This window comes from Eretmochelys imbricata, chromosome 3, assembly GCF_965152235.1.
Source record: "Eretmochelys imbricata isolate rEreImb1 chromosome 3, rEreImb1.hap1, whole genome shotgun sequence".
NCBI classification, from domain to species: domain Eukaryota; kingdom Metazoa; phylum Chordata; order Testudines; family Cheloniidae; genus Eretmochelys; species Eretmochelys imbricata.
Genome location: NC_135574.1, coordinates 73972214 through 73998273, shown reverse-complemented (window position 1 = coordinate 73998273; position 26060 = coordinate 73972214). Strand labels below are relative to the sequence as shown.

The 26060-nt window shown below is 40.8% G+C and overlaps 1 protein-coding gene across 1 annotated transcript in view; it reads left to right on the top strand.

Annotated features, from left to right (window-relative positions):
* The window catches only part of MMS22L (MMS22 like, DNA repair protein), a 141277-nt gene that overhangs the window by 34954 nt on the left and 80263 nt on the right, over nucleotides 1–26060 (top strand). Inside the window, exons 11-14 of the mRNA XM_077812836.1 lie at nucleotides 9213–9275; nucleotides 19532–19651; nucleotides 20085–20311; nucleotides 22764–23273. Of these exons, the coding sequence (XP_077668962.1) occupies nucleotides 9213–9275; nucleotides 19532–19651; nucleotides 20085–20311; nucleotides 22764–23273 (920 nt within the window). The remainder of the gene's footprint in view (nucleotides 1–9212; nucleotides 9276–19531; nucleotides 19652–20084; nucleotides 20312–22763; nucleotides 23274–26060) is intronic.

Here is a 26060-nt window from a genome sequence, read left to right as displayed (position 1 = left end):
GGTTCCAAGGTGAACTGTTGCTTTGTCTTGTCACTCAATCTTTCCTTGTGCACACCTTTTAAATGTCAGACTCATGCCTTTACCTCTCAGGGTGGAATCAATTCACCTCGTGCTAAGGGCTTGTCTACACTTAAAACACTATAGCGGGACAGCTGTGCTGCTGTAGCACTGTCTACGTGAATGGGAGGGGTTCTCCCGCTGACATAGGTAATCCATCTTGCCAAGAGGCAGTAGCTAGGTTGACAGATGAATTCTTCCATTGGCCTAGCACTGTTTACCCTGTGACTTAGGTGGACTTTACAATGCTGCTGAGGGGTGTGAAAAATTCACACCCCTGAGTGATGTAGCTATGGTGATGTAATTTCCCAGTATAGACCAGCCTATAGGCCTGGTCTACACTAAACAAAATTATGTTGGTTTAACTCTCTTAGTCAGGTGTGTTGTAAGCACCCACACTCCTGAGTGGAGTTGTTAAGCCAGCCTAAATCCCCATGCAGACAGCGCTAGGTCCACGGAAGAAAAAAGTCGAAAAGTCAAAGGTGGACTTCCGGCAGTCGGTTCACTTATTCTCCATTAATCATTAGCAATTCTCCACCTTCCTGCAGAGGAGTAATCCCCCCCGCCCCTCCCGGACTGAATTAACTCTTTGTACCTGTGTAGCAGACAACTGATTAGTATTCAAATAGAGTTACTCACAATGTTGTTTGTTTGTTTGTTTGTTTTTTTTTGAATCTGGCATCTCCCACATTCTTCACGTTGATCATGTAATTTATGTAATTAAAGATTATCATGATGCAGATGCACAAGGGGGTCAAGTTAAGCTTCCACAAGCAACCTTAATTCTCACACTTCCTAACTTTTGAGTGCTAGACTTTGCAACCTTAATATTCCTTTATGCTAGTTTTTGTGGGTGTAGTATATTCTGTGTGCCCGGGTCTTACATGTAATGCCTGAGATTAATATAAAACTTACTTATTAAATCATCATTAATGTAATCAAAGGTTCAGACAAAATAATAATACTGCTAGAAGATTCTAAAATACTCAGTCTGCTCTCAAGGACTGATGCATTGAGGTCTTCCTATACCACTATGCAAAAATCCAGTGCTCACATCCTGAACTCAAACCTTTGCTCCATGAGTTGAATCGCCTTGATTTACTGTTGAATAACCCCTGTGCTCTCTCCCTCAGACCAGATCCTGAAACGATGGTGATTGTTTCTAGACCCTAAAGGGAGCTGTGTCTAATCTTTGGCCAAAGGCGAGGAGTATCTGCTTTGGGTTTGCAAACTGGGAAAGATATAGAGAGAGAAAGATGATCTTAGTTCATCTCACTTTGACTGTGACACTTATTAATAACAAGGCTGGAAGAAGCCCAAGAAAATGTACCTACTTTTCCTTGTCTGCCAAAATGTCTTCAACATTAGAGTACTTTGGTCGTATCCAGTGATGAGCTGCCAAAATCTTAACAACGGGTTCCTTCCTCACCCCACGAGGGGATCGTTGCCCACCCCTGCCCCCTGGGACTCCTGCCCCATCCAACCCCCCTGCGTTCCTTGAGCCCCCTTCCCCCCATCAGGACCCCTGCCTCATCCACTCCCCTCCCTTGTCCCCTGACTGCCCCCAGAACAGGGCAGGAGGGTCTTGTGGGCCACCGTAGTGGGTGCCCACCCCACACCTAAAAGCCAGAGGGACCTGCCAGGGGGCAAGGTGGGGAGTCCCAGTGTTGCTTACATGGGGCAGCTCTCAGGAAGCATCCGGGAGGTCCCTCTGGCTCCTAGAGGTGGGGGAGCGTAGCTGGGGGGAAGCAGGGGGAGCAGCCGCTCCCCCACTGATCACATCAAAAGTGGCGCCTTAGGTGCCAACTCCCTGGGTGCTCCGGGGCTGGAGCGCCCACGGGGAAAATTTGGTGGGTGCAGAGCACCCCCCTGGTAGCTCCCCATCCCTCGCCCGGCCCCAGCTCACCTCACCTCCGCTCCACCTCCTCCGCTGAACGCACCACTCCGCTCTGCTTCTCTGCCACCGTCTCCCCCCCCCCCCCCCTCCCCCCCCGGCTTCCCGCGAAAGCAGCTGTTCTGCAGGAAGCCTGGGAGGACTGAGAAGCAGGTGGCGGCTTCACACTCAGGCCGATGGTGGCAGAATTGAGCTGGGGGAAGGAGTCGTTCCCTTGCGCGTCCCCCACTCCGGTTACCTGCTGCGGCTTGGGCGGCCCTCCTCGCACACACGCCCTCCCCTCTTCCCCCCTCTTGAAGCTCACCTCCGTCTCCCTGGGCCTGAGCGGGAAGCTGCGGCCTGCTTCTCAGCCTGCCCCGGCTTCCTGCGCGAACAGCTGATTCGCGGGAAGTCTGGGGCGGGGGGAGAAGCAGGGCGGGGCGGCACGTTCAGGGGAGGAGGCGGAGTGGAGGTGAGCTGGGGGTGGGGCAGGGAGCTGCTGGTGGGTGCTCTGCATGGAGCACCCATGGAGTCGGCGCCGAAGGCACCACTTTTGGCCAGTTAAATTTAGAAGCCCTTTCAGAACCGGTTGTCCCTCGTGGAACAACCGGTTCTAAAAGGGCTTCTAAATTTAACAACCAGTTCTAGCGAACCAGTGCGAACCGGCTCCAGCTCACCACTGGTTGTATCACCCCTTCCCATCTCTCCTTTGTTCTAACTGCACCCATTGACTGATCCTAATCTTGGCTTTGCACCTTTTTGTATTTGGCAACCTCCACTTGGAACAACCTCCACTTTCCCAAGCACCCGTACCCTTTGTCTACTTCAAAATTGTCCTTTAAATCCTACTTCTCCTGTGGAGCCTTTTTGTTATTTTTTTATTATTTGTATTTTGGTAGTGTCCAGTAGAGCTGGCCAGGAAACATTTTTCTTGTCCCACAAAATATTTTTTGAGTTTTCAAAAAAATTTGCTACCCCAAATTGGGACAAAAAATCAAAATCTCAAATTTATGCAAACTGAAAATCTGAAAAATAATTTGGATCAGGTTGATTGAAACATTTCATTTCAATAATTTTTAAACATTTTGTTTATATTTTGTCTTTTAATTTTTTTTTTTTTTTTACTATAAATTAAATTTCAACCCAAAGTCTTTTGGAATTGAAAACGAGAACTTTTTCATTTTGAAAATGTCAAAACAGGACATTTAGACAGTTTGAAATGGTTTTTAAAAAGGTTTCAAAATGGGAAGTTTGTCAAAACTGCCTCTTCTGCAAATGATTTTGGTTTAGGTGAATTGGTTTTTCCAACAAAAATTTCTTTTTGTCAAAAATGTCTCTCCAGCTTTAATGCTGAGAGGCCACATTAAAGACTGATGCCTCCATCTGTCTATCTATCTGTCAGTACTTATATGGCCCCCATTCCTGTAGTGTCTGAGCCCTCACAGTCTTTAATATGTTCATCCTCACAATGGCCCACTGTGAGGTAGGGAAGTGCTATTGTTACCATTGTACAGATCAGGAGCTGAGGCACACAGACACTGGAGGAGCAGAGAATTGAACCCTGGTCTCCTGTATCCCATGTTAGTGCTAAGTGCTGGACTATCCGTCCCTCTTATTGGGCTGGCACCATACATATAAGTAATAAGAGACAGTCCATGCCCCAAACAAATTACAATCTAAATAGACAAGATAAAAGATAGGAGAAAGTAAGTAGTATTATCTTTATTTTATAGCTAGGGAACTAAGGTAGAGAGAGAGAAAGGTCAAACGGGAAGTCTGTGGCAGAGCCATGTTATGATGCCATCTTTCTTAAGTCCTGTCCAATACCTTAATCATAAGACTTTCCTACATACGTTCATCTTGGTGTTTGCAAACTTCTCTGTGTTGGAACTACTGTTTTGTCCATCATATTTTTCTGAGTTTGGCTGTAATCTTCTCCATAGATCTTGCCTTTCAGTTACCTTACAGAGTTCTGTGTATGCTTACAAAGTTCTGTAAGTAATTACAACATTTTGTCACAAACCACAGGAGATCAGTTTCAGAGTGGTAGCTGTGAGTGCTAATTTTCTCTTTTTTTGAATTACAGCCTGGAATCTTCCTTGAAAATAAGGGGCTAAAGTAATCACTGATGTAAGCTTGTTGAAGTCAGTGGAGTTATACTAGGAATGAATTCAGCTTACTTTTGTTGGTTAACAGTTAGCTGTGATAGAGGACTCTGTTATACATGTTCTTGCTCTTATTAAACTGTGATCAAAGGTGGGCCTTAGCAGAAATTGCCTCTCGTCCTGTGTCATCTGTGGAAGAATTTCAGTTTTTTAATGTGGACTGCTTTGGCTAATGTGAAAGCTTTTAAAATGCTAAATAGGGTTTAGACGTAGTTATTTTTTTCTTTAGCTTGTTTAACTTAGTCATTTCATACACGTAGGTTTAAACAGGAAAATGGTGTCCAGTTCCTCTGTTTCCCATATAGGGAACTATCCAGTGTTCATTTCTCAGAGTGAAGAGGGGTGCACAGGCCGTCTGTTTTTGTATTTTCTCTAACCGAAACACAGACCATGCCACATTATTCTGAAAAGTACTGTTCATACATTTAAAAACCAAATAGGGCTTGGAGAGAAAAATCGCCACTTTTGAACATTGCAGGGGTTAATTTTAACACTGCTGTGGGCTAAGGAAATATAGTCAGAATTACTTGGGGCTGGAGATTTTTGCCTTTGAATTGTCTGAAGTGACTGCTGTATAAGATATGAAAAGAGTGACTTCCAGCAGAGAAGCTTAGCACAGCTCTGCCAGGTGAGCTAAGAGAGGAGAGTGCCTTTGTCTACACCTAGAAAAGCTGCTGCTGCTGGACTCCAAAGGTTGTAGCTGCAGTTTTGTCTTTAGCTGCATGATGAATGCTTACACGATGGGTATGGTTGACGGTTACTGGACTCTGCCAGTCTCAGGACTAATCTTTTTTGGCTTGGGAGCCACTGGGTTTGGAATGAGGTGTGTAGAAACTACATATTGTCTGGCTGGGTTTTAAACAGTTGTCTTCCCTCACTGCCAAGATAACAGAGGAATGCAATTATGGGGGGAATTTAGCTGGATTCAGATGAGACGAGTTCTCTTAATGAGCAGAGAAAAATGAGACCGTAAGAGGGAATGTTCTGGGTTTTTGGATGTCATTCTCCCTCTGAGTTTGGACTGACTTAGAGAGTAAGGGCGAAAACTTGGACATTAAATTCAGTGGGAATTTTAGCATCAGTTTTTGGAGGCCCTGGATTTCACCCTAGATTTCTCCTGGAAGTAGTGGAAAGGAGACCTAGTGATTTTCCTGTTTTTGATTTTGGCTGTAAGAAGTCTTCCAATCTCCCCTGCCCCTATCCCCCAGTCCACCTGTTATTTGGACACTGGTTTTAAGAAGCCTTATATATTTATGGTGTGAACTTTGGGACACTAGCTGTGCTACTTCTGATATACTGTCTGTGAATCTGGGCTGGTCAGATATCTTGATGTGTTAACTAGAGCTAGTTGAAAGCTGGAATTTCCATTTTTTGGGAAATACTGAAAAAAAATTAATTCTATTTTGGAACAAAGAGGGTAAACTTTGAAACTCCCTGCAGGAGAAAAAGTCAACAATTTTTTTGCATAGCAATAATAAGGATGTATGGTTCTGAAAATTGAGCCAGGAGCCTTGGAGCTTGGTAGGCAGGGTAGATAAAAATCAATTAAAAAAAAGTTGATTTTTTAATTGAAATTTAAAAAAAAAACTATTTAAAATAAATTGGCAAGCTCTGTTCTATTGTAATCTATTAAAATAATTTAAATTATATAAATAATATTAAACAGTACTTATTTGCTACTACATTTTAACAAAAGTCAAACCACTGAGTGGTGGAAGTTACTTGCCAAGCCCCCCTGTAACCAGGTGTTAAAGTGCTAAACCAGCTTTTGACAGCAGTAGCCTCTGCTGCAAGTGCCAAGGGAATATTTTCTTCATTTCAGTTTCTTTAGTTAGTTCAGTTCAATGACTTGTTCATTCAAAGCTAAGAAACCTGTTGGGAGTAGAAAAAGTAAGAGAACTTGTTTTCCTGCACCAGTTTATGAACAGAATGAGATCTACTAGTTCTAAAATCTTGATTGACTTGATGACCAGGAACAATCAGTTTAATTTACTAATTACGGACAATACTTACTTTGTTTAATAAATGTTAGTTTTTATCAAAACATGTTTTGTATTTAATCTTTTTTTTTCATATGTATCCATCACATTTAAGGTAGTTTTATTTAATAATAAAAATGCTGTTTAATTAACTTTGCATTTCCATCCAAACAAGTAATCATAAGTAAAAATTAATACTATAGTAAATAAGAAATTCATCAGTGACCATTTTCTAACATGATGAAAAATTAAGAAACTGACTGTGTAAATTTAAGCTTATAATTGCTTAAATAAATATGTATAGATACACTACACTTTATCTTCCTGGTAAGCAAAAAGAAGGACCAAATTTATTCTAAAGGCTAATATTTAATTGCAGATCAACATGTTTTAACAGATACAAGCCAATGAGAATCAACGTTTCAGTAGGAAAATAACTATAAAGTAGAAATGAAACCATGACTAAAATTGATGGTTTATATCAAGGTTTTCTGCATGCTGATTGAAATTGTGATTAAAATCGGTGATTTAAATCAATCCACCCAATTGGAAGCCAGGTTCTAGAGTAGAAGCCTCGAGAGTCCTGGCTTAAGCTGGGGTTCTCAGGGCTTCCAGATCCTCTGCTGAGGAGTCAGGAGCCAAGCCCAGCTTGAACTGGAATACTTAGGGCTGCCAGTCTCTCTGGCTGTGCAGCAGGGAACCTTTAAGCCCTGAGATCCCCTGCCCTGAGGCAGTTTGCATGGTAGGGTGTCCAAGAGTCGTGGACCCTGGAAGTCCTGGGGTCCCTGATTCTGAGGTAGTGCTGCCCTGGAGCCATAGACCTTGGAAGCCGGTGCCTCGCAACAGCCCGCAGGTGAGCTGGCAGGAAACCAGGCAGGTTTGCAATGATGTTTTATTGAAAGTTCATTGAAACTGTTTCTGTGAAACATTTCAGTGTTGACGAGTCAGCATCTTCTGGTGAAAATCTGTTTTATAGGAAAATTCTCAACTAGCCTGCTCTCCGAGGCTCATAAAACCAAAATTTTACTTTCCAATTTTCTGTGTTTGGTGTTCAAAATAACACCAAAGTCTAAAATATAAGAGCCAAATATGAAGTGGAAAAATCATTAATATTTATATTTAATATAATATAAAAAGCCTTTAAAATTAAACTTATCTTTGTTCCAGTGTAGAAATATCCTAATAGGTCTGCTGCTTCTCTCCTACTTCAGTCATCAAATTTACTGTCCTCATTCCTAAGCAGGTCACCTGCCTTAATATCTGCCCACTTTATCTACTCTTCTTCCTAACAGAATGACATCTCCCTTTACCTTGAAAAATGGGAGTATGTTTCCCCTTTGCTGTTCCTTTCTGTTCTGTGTTCATTTGTCCTTGTCCTCCTCTCCTGCAGGCCCATCCTTTGTTCACCTCTGACCTCTAGTATTAATTTGTGAAGAACCAGCACCACCACCTCCATCAGCAGTTCCTTTGAATATTTTTTTTGTCATGCAAAAATATGTTATCTGCTAAACACTCAAATGATACTAGTGTTGAAAAGTAAATGGCAGTATATCTTTTTACATGAGCTAATATTTAAAATTCTCTCTTATCTGGCATAGGCACTGAACTGAATCATAGTCATGTGAAGCAGGAGAAGATATTTATTTTTTGTGTTACATTTGGAAACCCAAATCATAGGCTCATTATGCTGGACTTGGTGCAAATTTATAAAGAACATCTGCTCCAAAGAGTTTATAATTTAGATAAAGACAGGATTCAACAGTGAAGTGAAGAGGAGAGGCAATGCAAGGGAAAAATAATGGGAAAATAAGGTTACATAAACCCTCTATGTCAGGGGTCTCAAACACACAGCCCGCCATAGCTCCCCTCCCCCCAGCCCCGGTGCGCCGCGTCCCCACTCCTCCGCCTACCTCCCAGCGCGTCCCGCCACCAAACAGCTGTTTGGCGGTTCTTAGGACTTTCCGGGTGGGGGGAGAGGGAGAAGAGGCGGGGCCAGGGCAGGGATTTGGGGAAGGGGTTGGATAGGGGCAGGGAGGGGGCAAAATTAGGGTTGGAATGGGGGCAGGGCAGGGCCTCATAGAAGGGGTGGAGTGGGGGTGGGGGCAGAGGGGGGCACTTCTGTATGAAAAGATTTCAATGATGCAGCCCTCGGGCCAATGTACTAGTCCTCATGTGGCCCTTGTGGTGATTTGAGTTTGAGATCCCTGCTCTGTGTGGATAATTATAGCACAGATAAAGGAAGTAAGAGATTATCATCACTTTAAGTTTAAATCAAGTTTGAGGTAGAAATCTATGTGTACAGTTTTATTGGCAGATGTTCTTGGTTATAAAAACATGTCTCCCTTTTCTTCCACACCTTACATAACCAGATGTTTAAACAGCTTTACTGTCTTTAGTCTGAACTTTTTTCCACTCAATACTTCTGCTTTGTAGAAGTGATCTGAATGCCTATTTGAAACAACCATCAATCTTGTCAGACAGGAAGATGATGAATTATGATCCTTTTTTGATTTACCCTACAATCTTTTGAGCTGGACTTTGTCCAGGCAACAGATTATACTCTGGACCAAATTGGTACTGACTGACATTTTTTAGCATTAAACAGCTGTTTGACCTACGTAAAATGAGTTAGTGAAAGATTTGAAAAGAAAGAGAAGAATGAGTCTCCACTTTGCTTCCCTCCTTTCCATTTTAGAGGACTGCTGATCTTTTTGTTACTTTTGAGAAACTGTAATACAGATTTATTACACATGGAAGCTGTCACTAGGGGGACTGATGTACAAATGGCATAAACATTTTGTTTCTTTACTAATTTTTGGTGACTGTCTGAGAGCTATGCATAGGAATGAAATACAATCTCCTGACAAGGTTAGAGTAACACTTATGCTATAAAAACAGAAAGTAGAGACATATATTTTTTAAATTGTATTTTTGAGAGTGTTAATAGCCTAAAGTTGGGGAAAATATCAATTGCATACATAAATGTAAAGCGACTCTTTTAAACAACTATTGCAAAATGCTTTCAGGAAGTGGAAAATTTCAGGAAATTTCTTGTACTCTTGTTTTCATGTTTTACAATATTATATAATGTCTACTATAAAAAACAGATATTTAACCTTGACAATCATTCTTTTCCAGAAACAAGTAGAATCCAATTGGAATTTTGTGGAAGAACTGCTGAAAAGGTCCATTGATGCTCAAGTAAGTACGGGGAGGAATAAAGAATAGTGTGGGGTGATTTTTGAGAAGCATGCAGCACATGAAGCAAAGTATCCAGCCAACAAGTTTGTCTTTGGAATTTAGTTTCTTTATTTTGATTATATGAACATCCTTGATGTAGTTGAACTAAGACAGTGTACAGTTGGCTTCTTGTTAGAGACTACACTTACTTTAAAGTGGCTGTGCTTGATGTTAAATTGTCAGATAAAGGGAAAAGATAATTATCCTGGAAGTGCATGTGGCTACTTTGACAAGCTATATTCAGAATAAGAGCTGGATACTTAGAAAATGTAAACGGCACACTGAATGTAAGGATATCAAGTTGAGGAGACATGATGGGAGAGATAGTCATTGCATTGAAAATTCAGCTATATCCTCATCACAGCAGGAAGGTGACTTGCCTTGCTGAGCAATTTGTCTTACAGGCTTGAATCAAACTCTTCTGATAAGGTTCTAGTTTCTGAGCACTCATTTTATACCTTATCATTTTTCTTTCTACAGAGCTGTTAATGCATTGCTTCATGGCCCAGAGGTCAGAATTGACCTCCTTTTAAAGAGCTTTTAAATATGCTGTTCAAATTTTTTAACATGTTACGTTACAGCTCTGTATATGTCTTCTTAAGTTACATGGTACAAACTGTAATTTCTGTAATGGCAACAGCTACAAAAATAATTGTGTGCGTGTAAGACTACCTACATATTAAGCAATAAGAATAAATCTGCTGATTATTTCCCTTTTGATTCCAGTTGAGAGAAAAAAAGTTGAAATATGATATGGTTGAAAGAGGAAGATGGTTTTTCATTAGGGCCTTCTCTACACTATGGTTGAAGCCATAATAAGGGGCGAAGTGTTTCTCACAATACAGTTGTTGCTGGCACAGCTCTAATGTAGTTCTCTTGACCATTGGAAAAAAAAAAAAAAAGAGAAATATATTTTAATGGCGCTAGAAATTATGCTGTAGACTATAATCAGGCAGTGCTGCAAAGTTTTGCTTGAACAACTCTCAGAGGGAGGGGGGAAAAGCAATGGACTACATTGCTTAGGGAAGGCAGGGTATCAACAACCATGCTTGTATTTAAAAACAGTTACTATTAGCACAGTTTCAGCAATGTTGGAGAGAGGTCCTAGATTATGGTAACATGGCTGCTGAATGAAGACCAATCTCATCTAAGAGGAATCTATTTTTTTTTTGTTAATTGTGTCCTCCTGTGAAAATCTATTAGAGCTGTACCTTTGTTTTTAAATCTGTCCGAGACATGTGTGCAGTGTGCGAGTATACTGTCTGGATTTTGTTTAAACACTTTAATATGTAAATATAGTCAATACAAAAAGGGGTCATATGTTGTAAAAATTGACTTTCACATTGACAAAGGAAATATATCTTCAAACTTTAATTTAAATTGCAAACTGTATTTTAATTCATGTTAGTATCTGCGGTTTTAATCTGTAATCCTGCTAGCTATGAGACAGTTATGTTCATGTACCTGTTTTTGTTTAGAAAAGTCATTTTGGCAGAATACTAGACTAACTATCTCTCATTTTCATAGTTTATTGACTATTTCAAAGTGTGCGTAACTGCATCTATATCCAGGGTGTAGTACAATATGTACATTACAGATGTATCAAGGACTTCAGAAGACTGTGAGAGAAACTAGAGAAATCTGTGATGGGAATTAGATGCTTAACATTTGGTATTACCTTATTAACCATTTTCCTGTGCTCTGTCTTTTTATACCAGCATTTTTGAAGGCAAACAAGACAAAGCTAGTTTTATTAACATCTTGTACAAAATGTTCTTACTCTGTTGGATTATTTTCTATTTAAGTGGTTCATTACTTAATATTAAATGACTGCTAGCTTTGTGTAGAAAATACTGCTACGGGATTGCTCAATATTGTGTGTGTGGAATCAGTAAAAAAACCAAAAACAATAAAAATAATACCTAGGAAGGAGGTTTTTTCACCGACAGACTCTGTGACATGTATGTCTTCACTGTTGCTGTCCCAGGCTTCCTACGGCCACTTTGCTTTTACCTTTTGAGTTATCCTCTGATATATTTAAAATAACCGTCACAAGGACGAGATAATGTAGGAGTGGGAAGGAGAGAAGTGCAGCAGGATGGCAGATCAAGATAGCAGAATCAAATGGAGGAACAGGCAAAGCTATGTGTAGTAGTAAAAGCCAATACATGACTGAAGGATGGATAGTGCTATTGGGATTAACTGCTCAGGCCTGGCCTCAAATTATTCCACTTTGTTGGTGTAACACTGCCTGGGGGGGAACAAGAGTTGTGAGGCACCTCAACTTTAGCATGAGGAAGCCTGTCTGCCTGACGTGGGTCAGCTTCCGACTCTACCAGCCACTGGCAACCAATGTTCCCTCTAATTTTTGACAGGCCATGTGCACAAAAAATTTCTTCTGTGCAAATTTTTGTGCGTGCGGCGTTTCGGATCTGTGTGCGCGCGGCGTTTCAGGTCCGTGTGCGCGCACAGCTTAGAGGGAACAGTACTGGCAACGCAAGGACTCCGCTCTAGGCTCCACGAGCCCCTGCAGGTTAGTGATTGGCGCACCACAGTCCTCAACTCTTCTGCATGTCTCTGTGTCCAGCCCCTGGTCTAGTGGACACTTGCACTATTCACAGATTTGCTGCTTCTGAAGAAACAGTAAAGCCCAGTTCTGCCTCAGATTGTCTCTCTACTTAACACACAGCACTTAGATGTACTAGGGTTCCCTGTAAACATAAGTTATATTTAACAAAGCATAGAGCTTCAAGTAATAGCAGGTAGATGTATTGGAACAAATGGTTACATATGAAATAAAATCATAGCATGCATTCTAGAGCCTGGACTTAATTAACAAGATATTCTCTTGTCTGTTCGAGTGATGATCACCTGAAGTCCTTGCAGCACTTTACAACCAAGCCAGATATAATCCTCCTTTAATGAGACAGGCAAACGGTTAGCTTGCCTCCGAGGCAAAGGATCCAGTGTGTTCCTTTGCCCTCCAAGATATACAAGTCTTTACTTATCTTCATTCATAAACAAGACACCTCCTTGCTGTTTTGTTTTGTTTCTGTAAATTTTCTCTCTTGTAGCTTAGATAACCTTTTGACTGGCACCTGGCTCAGTATGCAAATAGGCCTGTATTGTGAGGCAGCCAGCCAACAAACAACTAGACCATCTGTTACCTCCTGCCTGAAAGGACCATGTGTAAGGCATGTCTCCTCTAGGTAACCTGCCTTAGCTCCAAGGCTTTAAGAATGTAATTTTCAGTATAAATACATAACTTCTTAAATATTATCTGTACATATGTTTCACAATGATTATGATGGCCTGCGGGCTACTGTCTTTTACATGCCTGTCAAGGTTCCTCCCCCACTCTGAACTCTAGGGTACAGATGTGGGGACCTGCATGAAAAACCTCCTAAGCTTATCTTTACCAGCTTAGGTCAAAACTTCCCCAAGGTACAAAGTATTCCACCCGTGGTCCTTGGAATGGCCGCTACCACCACCAAACTAATACTGGTTACTGGGGAAGAGCTGTTTGGACGCGTCTTTCCCCCCAAAATACTTCCCAAAACCCTGCACCCCACTTCCTGGACAAGGTTTGGTAAAAAGCCTCACCAATTTGCCTAGGTGACTACAGACCCAGACCCTTGGATCTTAAGAACAATGAACAATCCTCCCAACACTTGCACCCCCCCCTTTCCTGGGAAATGTTGGATAAAAAGCCTCACCAATTTGCATAGGTGACCACAGACCCAAACCCTTGGATCTGAGAACAATGAAAAAACATTCAGTTTTTTACAAGAAGACTTTTAATAGAAAATAGAAGTAAATAGAAATGAAGAAATCCCCCCTGTAAAATCAGGATGGTAGATATCTTACAGGGTAATTAGATTCAAAAACCTAGAGAACCCCTCTAGGCAAAACCTTAAGTTACAAAAAAGATACACAGACAGAAATAGTTATTCTATTCAGCACAATTCTTTTCTCAGCCATTTAAAGAAATCATAATCTAACACATACCTAGCTAGATTACTTACTAAAAGTTCTAAGACTCCATTCCTGGTCTATCCCTGGCCAAGCACAGCATACAGACAGACACAGACCCTTTGTTTCTCTCCCTCCTCCCAGCTTTTGAAAGTATCTTGTCCCCTCATTGGTCATTTTGGTCAGGTGCCAGCGAGGTTACCTTTAGCTTCTTAACCCTTTACAGGTGAGAGGAGCTTTCCCCTGGCCAGGAGGGATTTCAAAGGGGTTTACCCTTCCCTTTATATTTATGACAATGCCACACTATGGTGAGCTATTGTGCATATAACTGACCCAGGAGATCCCTATAAATCCCGGTGACCCCTACCAAGTGGTCCCTGCATCACGGTTGGTAACCCCTACTGGAGAAAGGAAAAGGCATACCCATCCTTCTGAGAGCTCCTGTTGCATCTACAATAGCAGCTGCAAAAATTTTAAGAACTTGATAGAGTTGACCCAGTCATCTGTTGGCAGCGCAGATATAAGCAGTGATGAGATCCTATTAATGTAGTACATATATCTGGGAGGTTGGACATTATTATTATTTAATATTTATATTACTGCAGGGCTCATATCAGCATGGTTGTCCCCAGGTAGTTAGTGCTGTATTAATGCCAAAGAAGACATACTGCTTACTGTCAAAAGAGTTTATAATCTAAGGAGACCAGTGACATATGAAAGATGGGGGAAGATGTTTAGATAGTACTATCATTTTGATTATATCTGGTGTTGAGCCCCTTATAAATTCTGATTATATCCAACAGCACAGGAGTTCATATTAAACAAAAAAAAGTAATCCTAAATGGAGAGTGCATGATACCCAGTGACATATAAAGTCCAGAGGACTGTTTCATGTTACATTTGAGATAAAATCTACAATGTATATCCTGTAGTAGATGTCTGTTCTAATGTAATATTGGACACTGGGATAATGAAGGTCTGAAATCAAAGATGAGCACAATGTTGTTTTTTTGTTGAATTTGTCTAAAGGATCGTTCGCTTTTTAAGATAGGTCCCAGATATAATCCTATGGGCAAAAATATAGCTCTAAGAATGGACACTTTTAATTTTCTTCTTAAAGTCCTTGGTATAACAAGTCATGCAACTTGGTTGGTGTCTAGAGAAACTAATAGCATGGCCTGTTGCGATTCTTGACATTTATATGCAAGATACCCACTTTCACTCTTCTTTAGACAGAGGAGACATTGGAAACTGTTATGGTTGAAGAATCTTAGTTTTCAGATTAGATTTATCTCACGGTCTTCTTTTATGGAAATTATTGGTTAATGTGTAAAATTATATTAAATGTAAAAACAAAAATTGGGAAGTCTTTAGTTGTAGTATATTCTTATACTTAATAAATTCACAAGTATTTTCCCCAAAATTTTCTATGTTGGGCTCACTGAAGTAGAATGCAAACATTTGTGGCGGATTTCTCATGCTTTCATATATAAATTGTAGTGTGTGTCCTTTTTCCAGATTTACAAATGAAAATCCTACTTCACCCTTCAATTTATTTTAGAAATATGCTATTTTGTAAAGTTTGAGAGTCTGCCAGGTGACCATGCATCCTATATTCATTGCACTTAGGAAGAGAAGGCAGACAGAATTTGAGTCTATTGCAAATGATTTCTTTGATTGCTCACACTGTTCTGATAAAATGTAGCAAATAATATTTTCCCCCAGGGATGTATTGATTCGGGGAGTTAAGTATGACTTAATGAGTTTTAATCTGCATAGCTACCTTAGCATTACAGGTTGAATGGGGCTGCTCTGAAGCCCAAGAAAAACAACTAGCTACTTGCAAAAAGAAAAGGAGTACTTGTGGCACCTTAGAGACTAACCAATTTATTTGAGCATGAGCTTTCGTGAGCTACAGCTCACTTCATCAGATGCATACCGTGGAAACTGCAGCAGACTTTATATATACACAGAGAATAACAAAACTTCAAATCCAGACTCCAGCGAGAAACTGCTGAATTGGAATTCATTTGCAAATTGGATACTATTAATTTAGGCTTAAATAGAGACTGGGAGTGGCTAAGTCATTATGCAAGGTAGCCTATTTCCTCTTGTTTTTTCCTCCCCCCCGCTCCCCCCCAGATGTTCTGGTTTAACTTGGATTTAAACTTGGAGAGTGGTCAGTTTGAATGAGCTATTACCAGCAGGAGAGTGAGTTTGTGTGTGTATGGGGGTGGGTTTTTGGAGGGGGGTGAGGGAGTGAGAGAACCTGGATTTGTGCAGGAAATGGCCTAACTTGATTATCATGCACATTGTGTAAAGAGTTGTCACTTTGGATGGGCTATCACCAGCAGGAGAGTGAATTTGTGTGGGGGGGTGGAGGGTGAGAAAACCTGGATTTGTGCTGGAAATGGCCTAACCTGATGATTACTTTAGATAAGCTATTACCAGCAGGACAGTGGGGTGGGAGGAGGTATTGTTTCATATTCTCTGTGTATATATAAAGTCTGCTGCAGTTTCCACGGTATGCATCTGATGAAGTGAGCTGTAGCTCACGAAAGCTCATGCTCAAATAAATTGGTTAGTCTCTAAGGTGCCACAAGTACTCCTTTTCTTTTTGCGAATACAGACTAACACGGCTGTTACTCTGAAACTAGCTACTTGGGCTATGCATTCTATGCAATGCAAGGACTGGCAGTGGGACTGCAATTGGAGGAAATAACTCCATGACCTTTATCTGTGGGATGCGCGGGCATTTCTCTTCTTCCCCAGCAAGATATTTCAAGCCTCAGATTGTAAGGCTGGTCCTGAATTCATAGAATCATAGAAGATTAGGGTTGGAAGAGACCTCAGGAGGTCAACCCCCTGCTCAAAGCAGGACCAACCCCAACTAAATCATCCCAGCCAGGGCTATGTCAAGCCGGGCCTTAAAAATCTGTAAGGATGGAGATTCCACCACCTCCCTAGGTAACCCATTCCAGTGCTTCACCACCCTCCTAGTGAAATAGTGTTTCCTAATATTCAACCTAGACCTCACCCACTGCAGCTTGAGACCATTGCTCCTTCTTCTGTCGTCTGCTTCCACGGAAAACAGTCTAGCACCATCCTCTTTTGGAACCCCCCTTCAGGGGGGTACTTTTTTATTGCTTCTTTTCTTCCCTTCATAGCTCCTTTAATTATTCTTAATATTGCATGAGTTTGGTCACTTAGAAATATGCAGTGGAATCCTTTTGTAGTGACATCCCTACATTTATAGAACAATTTCACTGTAATCTCATAATTACCAGAATTTCAGGCTGGACTTGTCACTGTGTTAAAAACCATTTTGTTTTTTTCTCTGTCTTTACTATGGCCCAAATCTGAGTGGAATCTTGGAAGTGGTAAATGAACAGAATGCTCCCTTTGCAACAGAGCTAGTAGGGATATTGAAACCTCACAGGTCAGGGGATCGCTGCCGTCTTGGCAGTGGCAAGCCCCCAATCTTCTCATGCACATGGTTCTTCTGCGGACATGCTGCAGAGAGGGAAGTGCCTCCTGTTTGGAGCAGCAGTAACATATGCTGCAAAATGTAATATTAAGTTATTGGCGATTAGCTGTTCCTTGGCTGCTTCTCATCACCAGTAGCTAGGCCACACATCACTTTGTCACATTACTCAATGGTTTAACTACACTGCTCAGGGGTGTGGATTTTTCACACGCCTGACTCACTCAGTTAACTTTACGTAATATTCTAGTGTAGAGCAGGCCTTAACTGTCACAGAATATGCTCCAGGGAGAAAGTCTGGGATATACATCTTAACACACTTAAAACCGCTTTCATCAAACAAGGACACTCCAACGGAAAAGTAGATTGTGTCTTGGAATGGGCTACCCAAATACCCTGAGAGAACCTGTAATTTCATTACAGAAATAAAATCCCCTTTGACCACACATCCTTTGCTGTCACCTCCCACCCGTCCACTGGAACTCATATGGGAATATTCTCAAACAGCTACAACCCATACTTGATGGGAACCCCACCCTGAAAGAAATCTTTCCTGAAGCCCCTCTTCTGGCCTTCAAAGAACCACTCCAGCCTCTCCAAGCTCATCACCAGAAGCAAGCTCCCCACAGACCAACCCACCAGCTCAATGTGACATCAGACCCTGCCAGAGCAACAGATGCAAAAACTGCAGACATATCTGCACTGCTACAGTGATCAACACCCTCCACAGCACACCTTTCAAGATCATAGATCCTATACATGCTTATTACAAAATGTGGTGTGCACCTCATCCAGTGCACTGAATGCCCCCATTAACAACTGTGTGGGTGAAGCCAGACAATCACTATGCTCTTGAATGAACTCTCACAGAACAATGAGAAAAGACAAAAACACCATATCACCATATCAGGAACCTATCCTTGCAACAAAACCCGTTGCCAACTGTGCCCACATATCTATTGGCCTAATAACATCAGCCACGCTATCAGAGGCTCGTTCACCTGCACATCCACCAATGTGATATATGCCATCATGTGCCAGCAATGCCCCTGTGCCATGTACATTGGTCAAACTGGACAGTCTCTACGTAAAAGAATAAATGGACACAAATCAGATGTCAAGAATTATAACATTCATAAACCAGTCGGAGAACACTTCAATCTCTCTGGTCACGCAATCACAGACATGAAGGTCGCTATCTTACAACAAAAAAACTTCAAATCCAGACTCCAGCGAGAAACTGCTGAATTGGAATTCATTTGCAAATTGGATACTATTAATTTAGGCTTAAATAGAGACTGGGAGTGGCTAAGTCATTATGCAAGGTAGCCTATTTCCCCTTGTTTTTTCCTATCCCCCCCACCCCCCGACGTTCTGGTTAAACTTGGATTTATGCTGGAAATGGCCCACCTTGATTATCATGCACATTGTAGGGAGAGTGATCACTTTGGATGAGCTATTACCAGCAGGAGAGTGAGTTTGTGTGTGTGGTTTTTGGAGAGGGGTGGGGGGGTGAGAAAACCTGGATCTGTGCTGGAAATGGCCCTCCTTGATTATCATACACATTTTAAAGAGAGTGGTCACTTTGGATGGGCTATTACCAGCAGGAGAGTGAGTTTGTGTGTGTGTGGGGGGGGGGGGCGGAGGGTGAGAGAACCTGGATTTGTACTGGAAATGGCCCAACTTGATGATCACTTTAGATAAGCTATTACCAGCAGGAGAGTGGGGTGGGAGGAGGCATTGTTTCATGGTCTCTGTGTATATAATGTCTTCTGCAGTTTCCACTGTATGCATCCAGTGAAGTGAGCTGTAGCTCACGAAAGCTCATGCTCAAATAAATGAGTTAGTCTCTAAGGTGCCACAAGTACTCCTTTTCTTTTTGCGAATACAGACTAACATGGCTGTTACTCTGGAACCATATCACCTGTGGTTGAACACTTTTTTTTTTTTTTTTCCACAAAACAACCATTCTACATCTGACCTCTCAGTTCTCATTCTAAAAAGGAAATCTGCACAACACCTTCAGAAGATAAGCCTGAGAGCTTAAATTCATAACTTTACTAGACACAAAATCTTGGACTGAATAGAGATGATGTTGCAACAATCTGTAACCCACTAACAAGATCCTGACCCTCTCCCTCTCCCCCCAGCTACCTCCCTTTTTTCTCTCTCCCTTCCTTTCCTCTCTGTGACTGGAGGGGTGTTAACGGGCCACTTCACCTTGAATAGCCCCTTGAAATACGTGTTAAGTACTTATGTTAAACAATCTGTTCCACCTTGTTTTTAGCTGTAATACTGTGAGTACATTCCCAGACCTGTTTCACAGTAGCAGCCTTGTTAGTCTGTATTCGCAAAAAGAAAAGGAGTACTTGTGGCACCTTAGAGACTAACCAATTTATTTGACCATAAGCTTTCGTGAGCTACAGCTCACTTCATCGGATGCTGTAGCTCACGAAAGCTTATTCCCAGATCTGAAGATGAGCTCTTTGTAAGCTCCAAAGCACGTCTCTTTCACCAACAGAAGCTAGTCTAATAAAGGATATTACTTCACTCACCTTGTCTCTCTGACAATGCCTGTATTTGTCAAGTATTATTTTCTAGCTCACTGCTCATAATAGTGAATACTTTTACTCAAAAGTATATGACTAGAAATAATATTTATACAATAAGGTTGTCAGCAGTCTGGAAGTCTTGAAGTTATTTGTAATCTAGGTGGGTTTTTTTTATTAACAAAATCTTTTCGTTTATTTTTTTTTATAAGGCTGCCGTATTAGAGGAACAGATACGAATGCATCTTCAGTGCTGTTTGACTCTGTGTAGCTTCTGGGACTTGAATCTACCTACTGTCACCATACTCTGGGAGTATTACAGCAAGAATCTGGTTAGTGAATGTATATGTGAAAAACTAGAGAGTTACAAGTGAGCACCCCTCTATCTGAGAAATTACCTTATGCTCTGAACTGTCTGAAATAGCAGTCACATTTGTGAAAAAGTTCTAATCCATTTTAGCTCAACATGGGTTGAAATGTCCCATAAATTGCTACCATGTAAGAAAAAATATTCTTTTTGAAAATCTGAATTTCTAGATATTGCAGATGTCATGGGGGAAGTTTGGGGATGCGTTAACCTTCATTATCATTTGTGCTCATGCCTGAGAAAAGTGAGATTTCCTAAAGAAGTTCTGTATACAGTAACAGTGTGTTTTGTTCTGGGTGGAAGTAGTGATATGAAGATGCCCTTTTGTTGTTTGTATGAAGGAATTTACATAGTTATTTAGCACTTAATGTTCTTTCCTGCCTTTATTTTTCTTCCAGAATAGTTCCTTCACCATTCCATGGCTTGGTCTGAAGGGTCTGGCAAGTGTTAGTAAAACTCCTTTGTCTATGCTCAAATTGGTGAAAAGCTGCTGTTCTGACCAGCAGAGCCCTGACCTGTATAAGTCCAGCAACAGTTACCTAATTTTTCTCTGTATTTTGGCACGAATGATGAAAGAAGCAATGGAGAACAATGTAACCCACCCTTGGAAACAAATTAAAGGAAGGTATGGTAATCTTTTAACTTGGTATGTACCGTATACCAGTGGTTCTAATAAAAAAGGAGTACTTGTGGCACCTTAGAGACTAACCAATTTATTTGAGCATAAGCTTTCATGAGCTACAGCTCACTTCATCGGATGCATACTGTGGAGTGAGCTGTAGCTCACGAAAGCTTATGCTCAAATAAATTGGTTAGTCTCTAAGGTGCCACAAGTACTCCTTTTCTTTTTGTGAATACAGACTAACACGGCTGTTACTCTGAAACCCGTGGTTCTAATAATATCCTTTTTTTCTCTTTTTTTTCATAGCCATTTCAACTTTTCCACTTTTGAAGTTTTCTTTTTTGTGAGGTTTTAGTTTTGTTACTTTGTGAGTTTTGAAATATGGCAATAACCATAATGTAATAATTAGGTTGTGTAAAGACACATGAAAAATAGTTAACTGAAACATTAGTTTTTCTAATTTAATATACGTGTGTGTGAACTTGCAAATCTTGTATTTTAAGAAGGACAACTTCTGCTGATCAGTGAATGTACTGTAACTTTTCAGATGACTTGCATTTACAATGGTTTAACCTGTAAACAAGTAGTTTTTCACTTCAGACCACAACTAAATTGATTAGTATTGTTATTGGGTGTAGCTAACTATTAGATTAAGTTCTGGGTGTTTATGCAATATCTTTATTAAGATTTTACTGGAATACAGTACATTTATTACCAGAAAGGAAAGTTACCTTGTTTATTACAATACAAAGCTATACATATCACATTTCTGTGTTTCTTTGTTATATTCAAAAAAGTTTAGGGGTTTTAAAAAATGCTCCCATGACCAAGTTTGCTGAATCAATGTCTTGTTTTATTTAGTAATTTTAATTAACCAGTTTGTTTTATTGAAATGAAATTATACTTAATATTTCTCTTATTTTAACTTGCTTTTTTAATTCCTTAATTTAAGAGGGGGAAAATTATTGATAATCAACATCATGTGCAAGTCTGCTCAACCAGCATTCATCATTCCAACCTTGAATAAGTCAATTATACAAGTAACAAAATTTTAACAGCCTACAGCTATGATTTTGGGATGAACTCTGCTTTCGGCAGCTAACTAAGCATTAACTGGTGCATGAAAAACATAAATGCCTGTCAGTAGTAATTAACTACTAAACAACATTAATGGGATTTGCTATAATTTTTGGTGGCTAGATTTTAAAACCTCAACACCATTTCTAACTATTTTTCCAGGTGAAAGGATAGGCAGAAGTTAGTGTTTATGGGGGTTAACTATTGTGTGTAGAACTGGTCATAAATGGAGGGTGAAGAGTATACCATATTTTTTAACCACACACAGTAAAAATTTGGACAAACCATGCTGAGTCCTTTGTTCCCTCATATCTTAAGAAAAATATGGTAAAATTTCTTTAGAGTTCAGTCTAGCAGTCTCCACGTTAAAGGGCACCTATGCGAAAGCTTGGGGATTCTTGACATACATTAAGAATACATAAATACAGGATATGCAAAGTAACAGCACTTCTTCTTGCTACTTTGCCCCATATTATGTGACCAATGTATCCTAAAGCCCCCCTTCACACTTTCCCACTAAATAGAAATTGCACTCTCCAGTGCCTCTGCCCTCTGTCAGTGTCCTCTCAAACAGGAAGGGCATTGCAGTCTACACAAATGAGTGTTTTTGGGTCATTCCAGACTTTTGGGAAGAGGGGGCGAGCCCTTTCTGAAGAAGAAGGGTGCCAATAGAGAATGCTGTGACAACAGTCCCTGAACCTTCCCCCGACCCCTTTTATAACAAGGGGGATCAAGCACAAAGGTCTGGTCACAGCTGTGGCAGTGTAGCATAGGAGAAGAGGTATTTTCTCATGTATGGTGGTCTCAAGCCATTGTGGGCTTTTTAAGTCAAAACAAACATCTTAAACTCCACCTGAAAACCAGTCAGCATCCAGTGCAGAATCTGGAGCACTAGTAACACATGCTGCAACTGAGAGGCCCCACTGAATATGCAGGTTGATGGCTCTGTACCAGCTTAAGTTGATGGTGTTTTGTTCAGTTCTGAAAGGGGGAAAGGTATGAAGGAAACCATCTGAGCCAAAGCATTGTTCCAGTAGTACTGACTAATCTCCTAATCTTTCTGCTAGAGGTGAGGTGCTTGCATCAACAGTAGTTGACATGGGGAGAAAGGTTAGGTTTCACCATGGGTTGGAAATCCTTTGGCATGCACCCTGGATTGGGAAAAAGAAGGGAAGGAATTAGCTTGTTCTAGTAGCAAACAGATTAAAAGGATGCGGGAGAGAAGAAAAAATTTAAAATGGAGAAGAATTGCTTACAGTAAGTGTGTGGAGCTAGAGTAAAGGTGTAAAATGGGACTAATACAGCTCTTCAAGGAGATGGAAAGACACATACTTTAACATAATTTAAACTTTTTTGTGTTGTTTTTTTTAATATGTAGAATTTATTCCAAGTTCCATCAGAAAAGAATGCGAGAGCTGACAGAGGTGGGGCTGCAGAACTTCTTTAATCTTTTCCTTGTGTTAGCGGCTGTTGCAGAGACAGAGGACATTGCAAGTCGGGTGTTGGATCTCCTGGATTTTCTCAGCCCAACCTCCATCAGCACTGCTCAGAGAGCTCTCATTTGGAAAGGCTACTTTGCCTTCCTTTTGATGTACATTGAGAAGAACATGGACATCAGCGTTCTAGCTAAGAAACTTTCACATGCTTTCTGTGAAAAGGCAAAGGAGTTTTTGGTAACCAAGAATGACCACACACACAAACAAAATCTATGGACACCACTCTCCACTTACATTGATGGTGTCCAGGAAGTGTTTGAGACCAGCTGCTACTTGAACCTTTCCCAGGAAAAGTTGTTGAACGATGGATTTAGTATGCTGCTCCCGGCTTGTCGAGGAATTGAACTCACCATGGTCCTAAACTTCTTGCAGGTGGTTCTGTCCAGACTCAAGTAAGTTATTCAGATAAATCATGAGCACAGACTGGTATCTTGCTTTGTGTTTGTCACTAAATTGTAGTCGTTGAACCAATAAAAGGTGACGCCATTTTAGATTTGGTATTGGTGAGTAGTGAGGACCTCATAGAAGAACTGGTGGTAAGGAACAACCTTGGTTCACGTGATCATGCTAATTCAGTTTAAACTAAATGGAAGGATAATCAAAAATAGATCTTCAACTAGGGTCCTTGATTTCTAAAGGACTAACTTAAAAAAATTAAGTGAATTAGTTAGGGAAGTGGACTGGGCCAAAGAACTCAAGGATCTGAATGTGAAGGATGCTTGGAATTACTTTAAGTCAAAGTTACAGAAACTATCTGAAGGTTGCATCCCAGGCCAGAGGAAAAAATTCGTAGGGAAGGGTTACAGACCAACCTGGAGAGCAAGCATCTCAACTAGGTGATTGAGAGAAAGCAGAAAGCCAACAAGGAATGAAAGATGGGATAGATCTGCAAGGAAAGCTACCTCTTGGAGATCAGAAGGTGTAAGGATAAAGTGAGAACTGTCAGAAGTCAAGCAGAGTTGGACCTTGCAAAGAGAATTTCTATAGGGAAAAGTTGTATAGTCATAAACAAAAAGAAAACAAGGAAAGAAGAAGTGGGACCACTAACTACCGAGGGTGGGGTAGAGTTTAAAGATAATCTAGGCATGGCCTAACCCCTAAACAAATACTTTACCTCCATTTTTAATTAGGCTAACGAAGAGCTTAGAGGTAGTGGCAGAGTGGCTAATGGGAATGAGGATATGGAGGTAAAAATGACCACATCTGAGGTGAAGGTCAAACTCAAACAGCTTAATGGGACTAAATTGGGAGGTCCAGATAATCTCCATCCAAGAATATTAAAGGTACTGGCACATGAAATTGCAAGCTCAATAGCAAGGATTTTTAATGAATCTGTAAACTCGGAGGCTGTACTCTATGACCTGGAGAATTGCTAATATAGTTCCTATTTTTAAGGAATGGGAAAAAAGGGATCCTGGAGACTACAGGCATGCTAGTTTGACCTCAACTGTATGCAAGGTCTTGGAACAAATTTTGAAAGAGAAAGTAGATAAGGACATAGAGGTGAACAATAATTTGAGATAAAATAAACATGGTTTTACAACAGGTAGATCATGCCAGACCAGCCTGATCTCCTTCTTTGAGAAGACAACTGATTTTTTTAGAGAAAGGAAATGCAGCAGATCTAATCTACCTGGATTTAAGTAAGGCATTTGATACAGTTCCACATGGGAAATTATTAGTTAAACTGGAGAAGATGGGGATTACTATGAGAATTGAAAGGTAGGTAAGGGGAGACTACAACGGGTCATACTGAGAGGTGAACTGTCAGGCTGGAGGGAGGTTACTAATGGAGTTACTCAGGGATTGATCTTGGGACCAATCTTATTTAACATTTTTATTACCAACATTGGCACAAAAAGTTGGGAGTATGCTAATAAAATTTGTGGATGACACAAAGTTTGGTCATATTGCCAAGGAGGACTGGAATATCAATACAAAATGATCTGGATGATCTTGTGAATTGCAGTAATAGGAAATTTAATAGTGCAAAATGCAAGGTCATGCATTTAGGGCCTAACAAAAATTTTTGCTATAAACTGGGAACGTATGAGTTGGAAGTGACAAAGGAAGAGAAAGACCTGGGTGTATTTGTTGATAACAGGATGACTATGAGCCACCAATGTGATGCGGCTGTGAAAAAGGCTAATGCAGTCCCAGTAGAGACAGGGAAGTGTTAGTACCATTATACAAGGCACTGGTGAGACCTCATCTGGAATACCTTATGCAGTTCTGGTCTCCCATGTTTAAGAAAGATGAATTTAAACGGTTACAGGTGCTGAGAAGGGCTACTAGGATGATCCAAGGAATAGAAAACCTACTTCATGAGAGTTTTCAGAGTAGCAGCCGTGTTAGTCTGTATTCGCAAAAAGAAAAGGAGTACTTGTGGCACCTTAGAGACTAACAAATTTATTTGAGTCTCTAAGGTGCCACAAGTACTCCTTTTCTTTTTACTTTATGAGAGGAGATTCAAAGAGCTTGGCTTGTTTAGCCTGACCTGCAGTTATCCCTACTAATCCATCCCTCCTGGAAGCACTGATAGCTTTCCAAACCGAAAACAGTTTGGAATGGTCAAACTAAAAACCAGAAACTCCCCAGCTGTGGGGAACAATCCTGAGCTGGCAGAGGGGAGGTGGAAAATGTGACCAAAGAGGATTGCTCTCTATAAATACATCAGAGGGATAAATACCAGGGAGGGAGAGGAATTATTTAAGTTAAGCACCAGTGTTAACACAAGAACAAATGGATATAAATGGGCCATCAACAAATTTAGGCTTGAAATTCAGATGAAGGTTTCTAACTATCGGACGAGTGAAATTCTGGAAAAGCCTTTCAAGGGGAGCAGTGGGAGCACAAAACTTAACTGGTTTCAAGACTGAGCTAGATAAGTTTATGGAGGGGATGGTATGATGAGTCTGCCTAAAATGGCATGTTTCAGAGTAACAGCCATGTTAGTCTGTATTCGCAAAAAGAAAAGGACTACTGCAAATGCTAACAGCAAATATCTCAAATGGCTGGTGATGGGACACTACTTGGGGAGGGCTCCTGATTTACTGCAGAAAATTCTTTCCCACGTGTTTGGCTGGTGGGTCTTGCCCACAGGCTCAGGGGTCTAAGTGATCACCATATTTGGGGTTGGGAAGGAATTTTCCCCCAGGTCAGATTGGCAGAGATCCCTG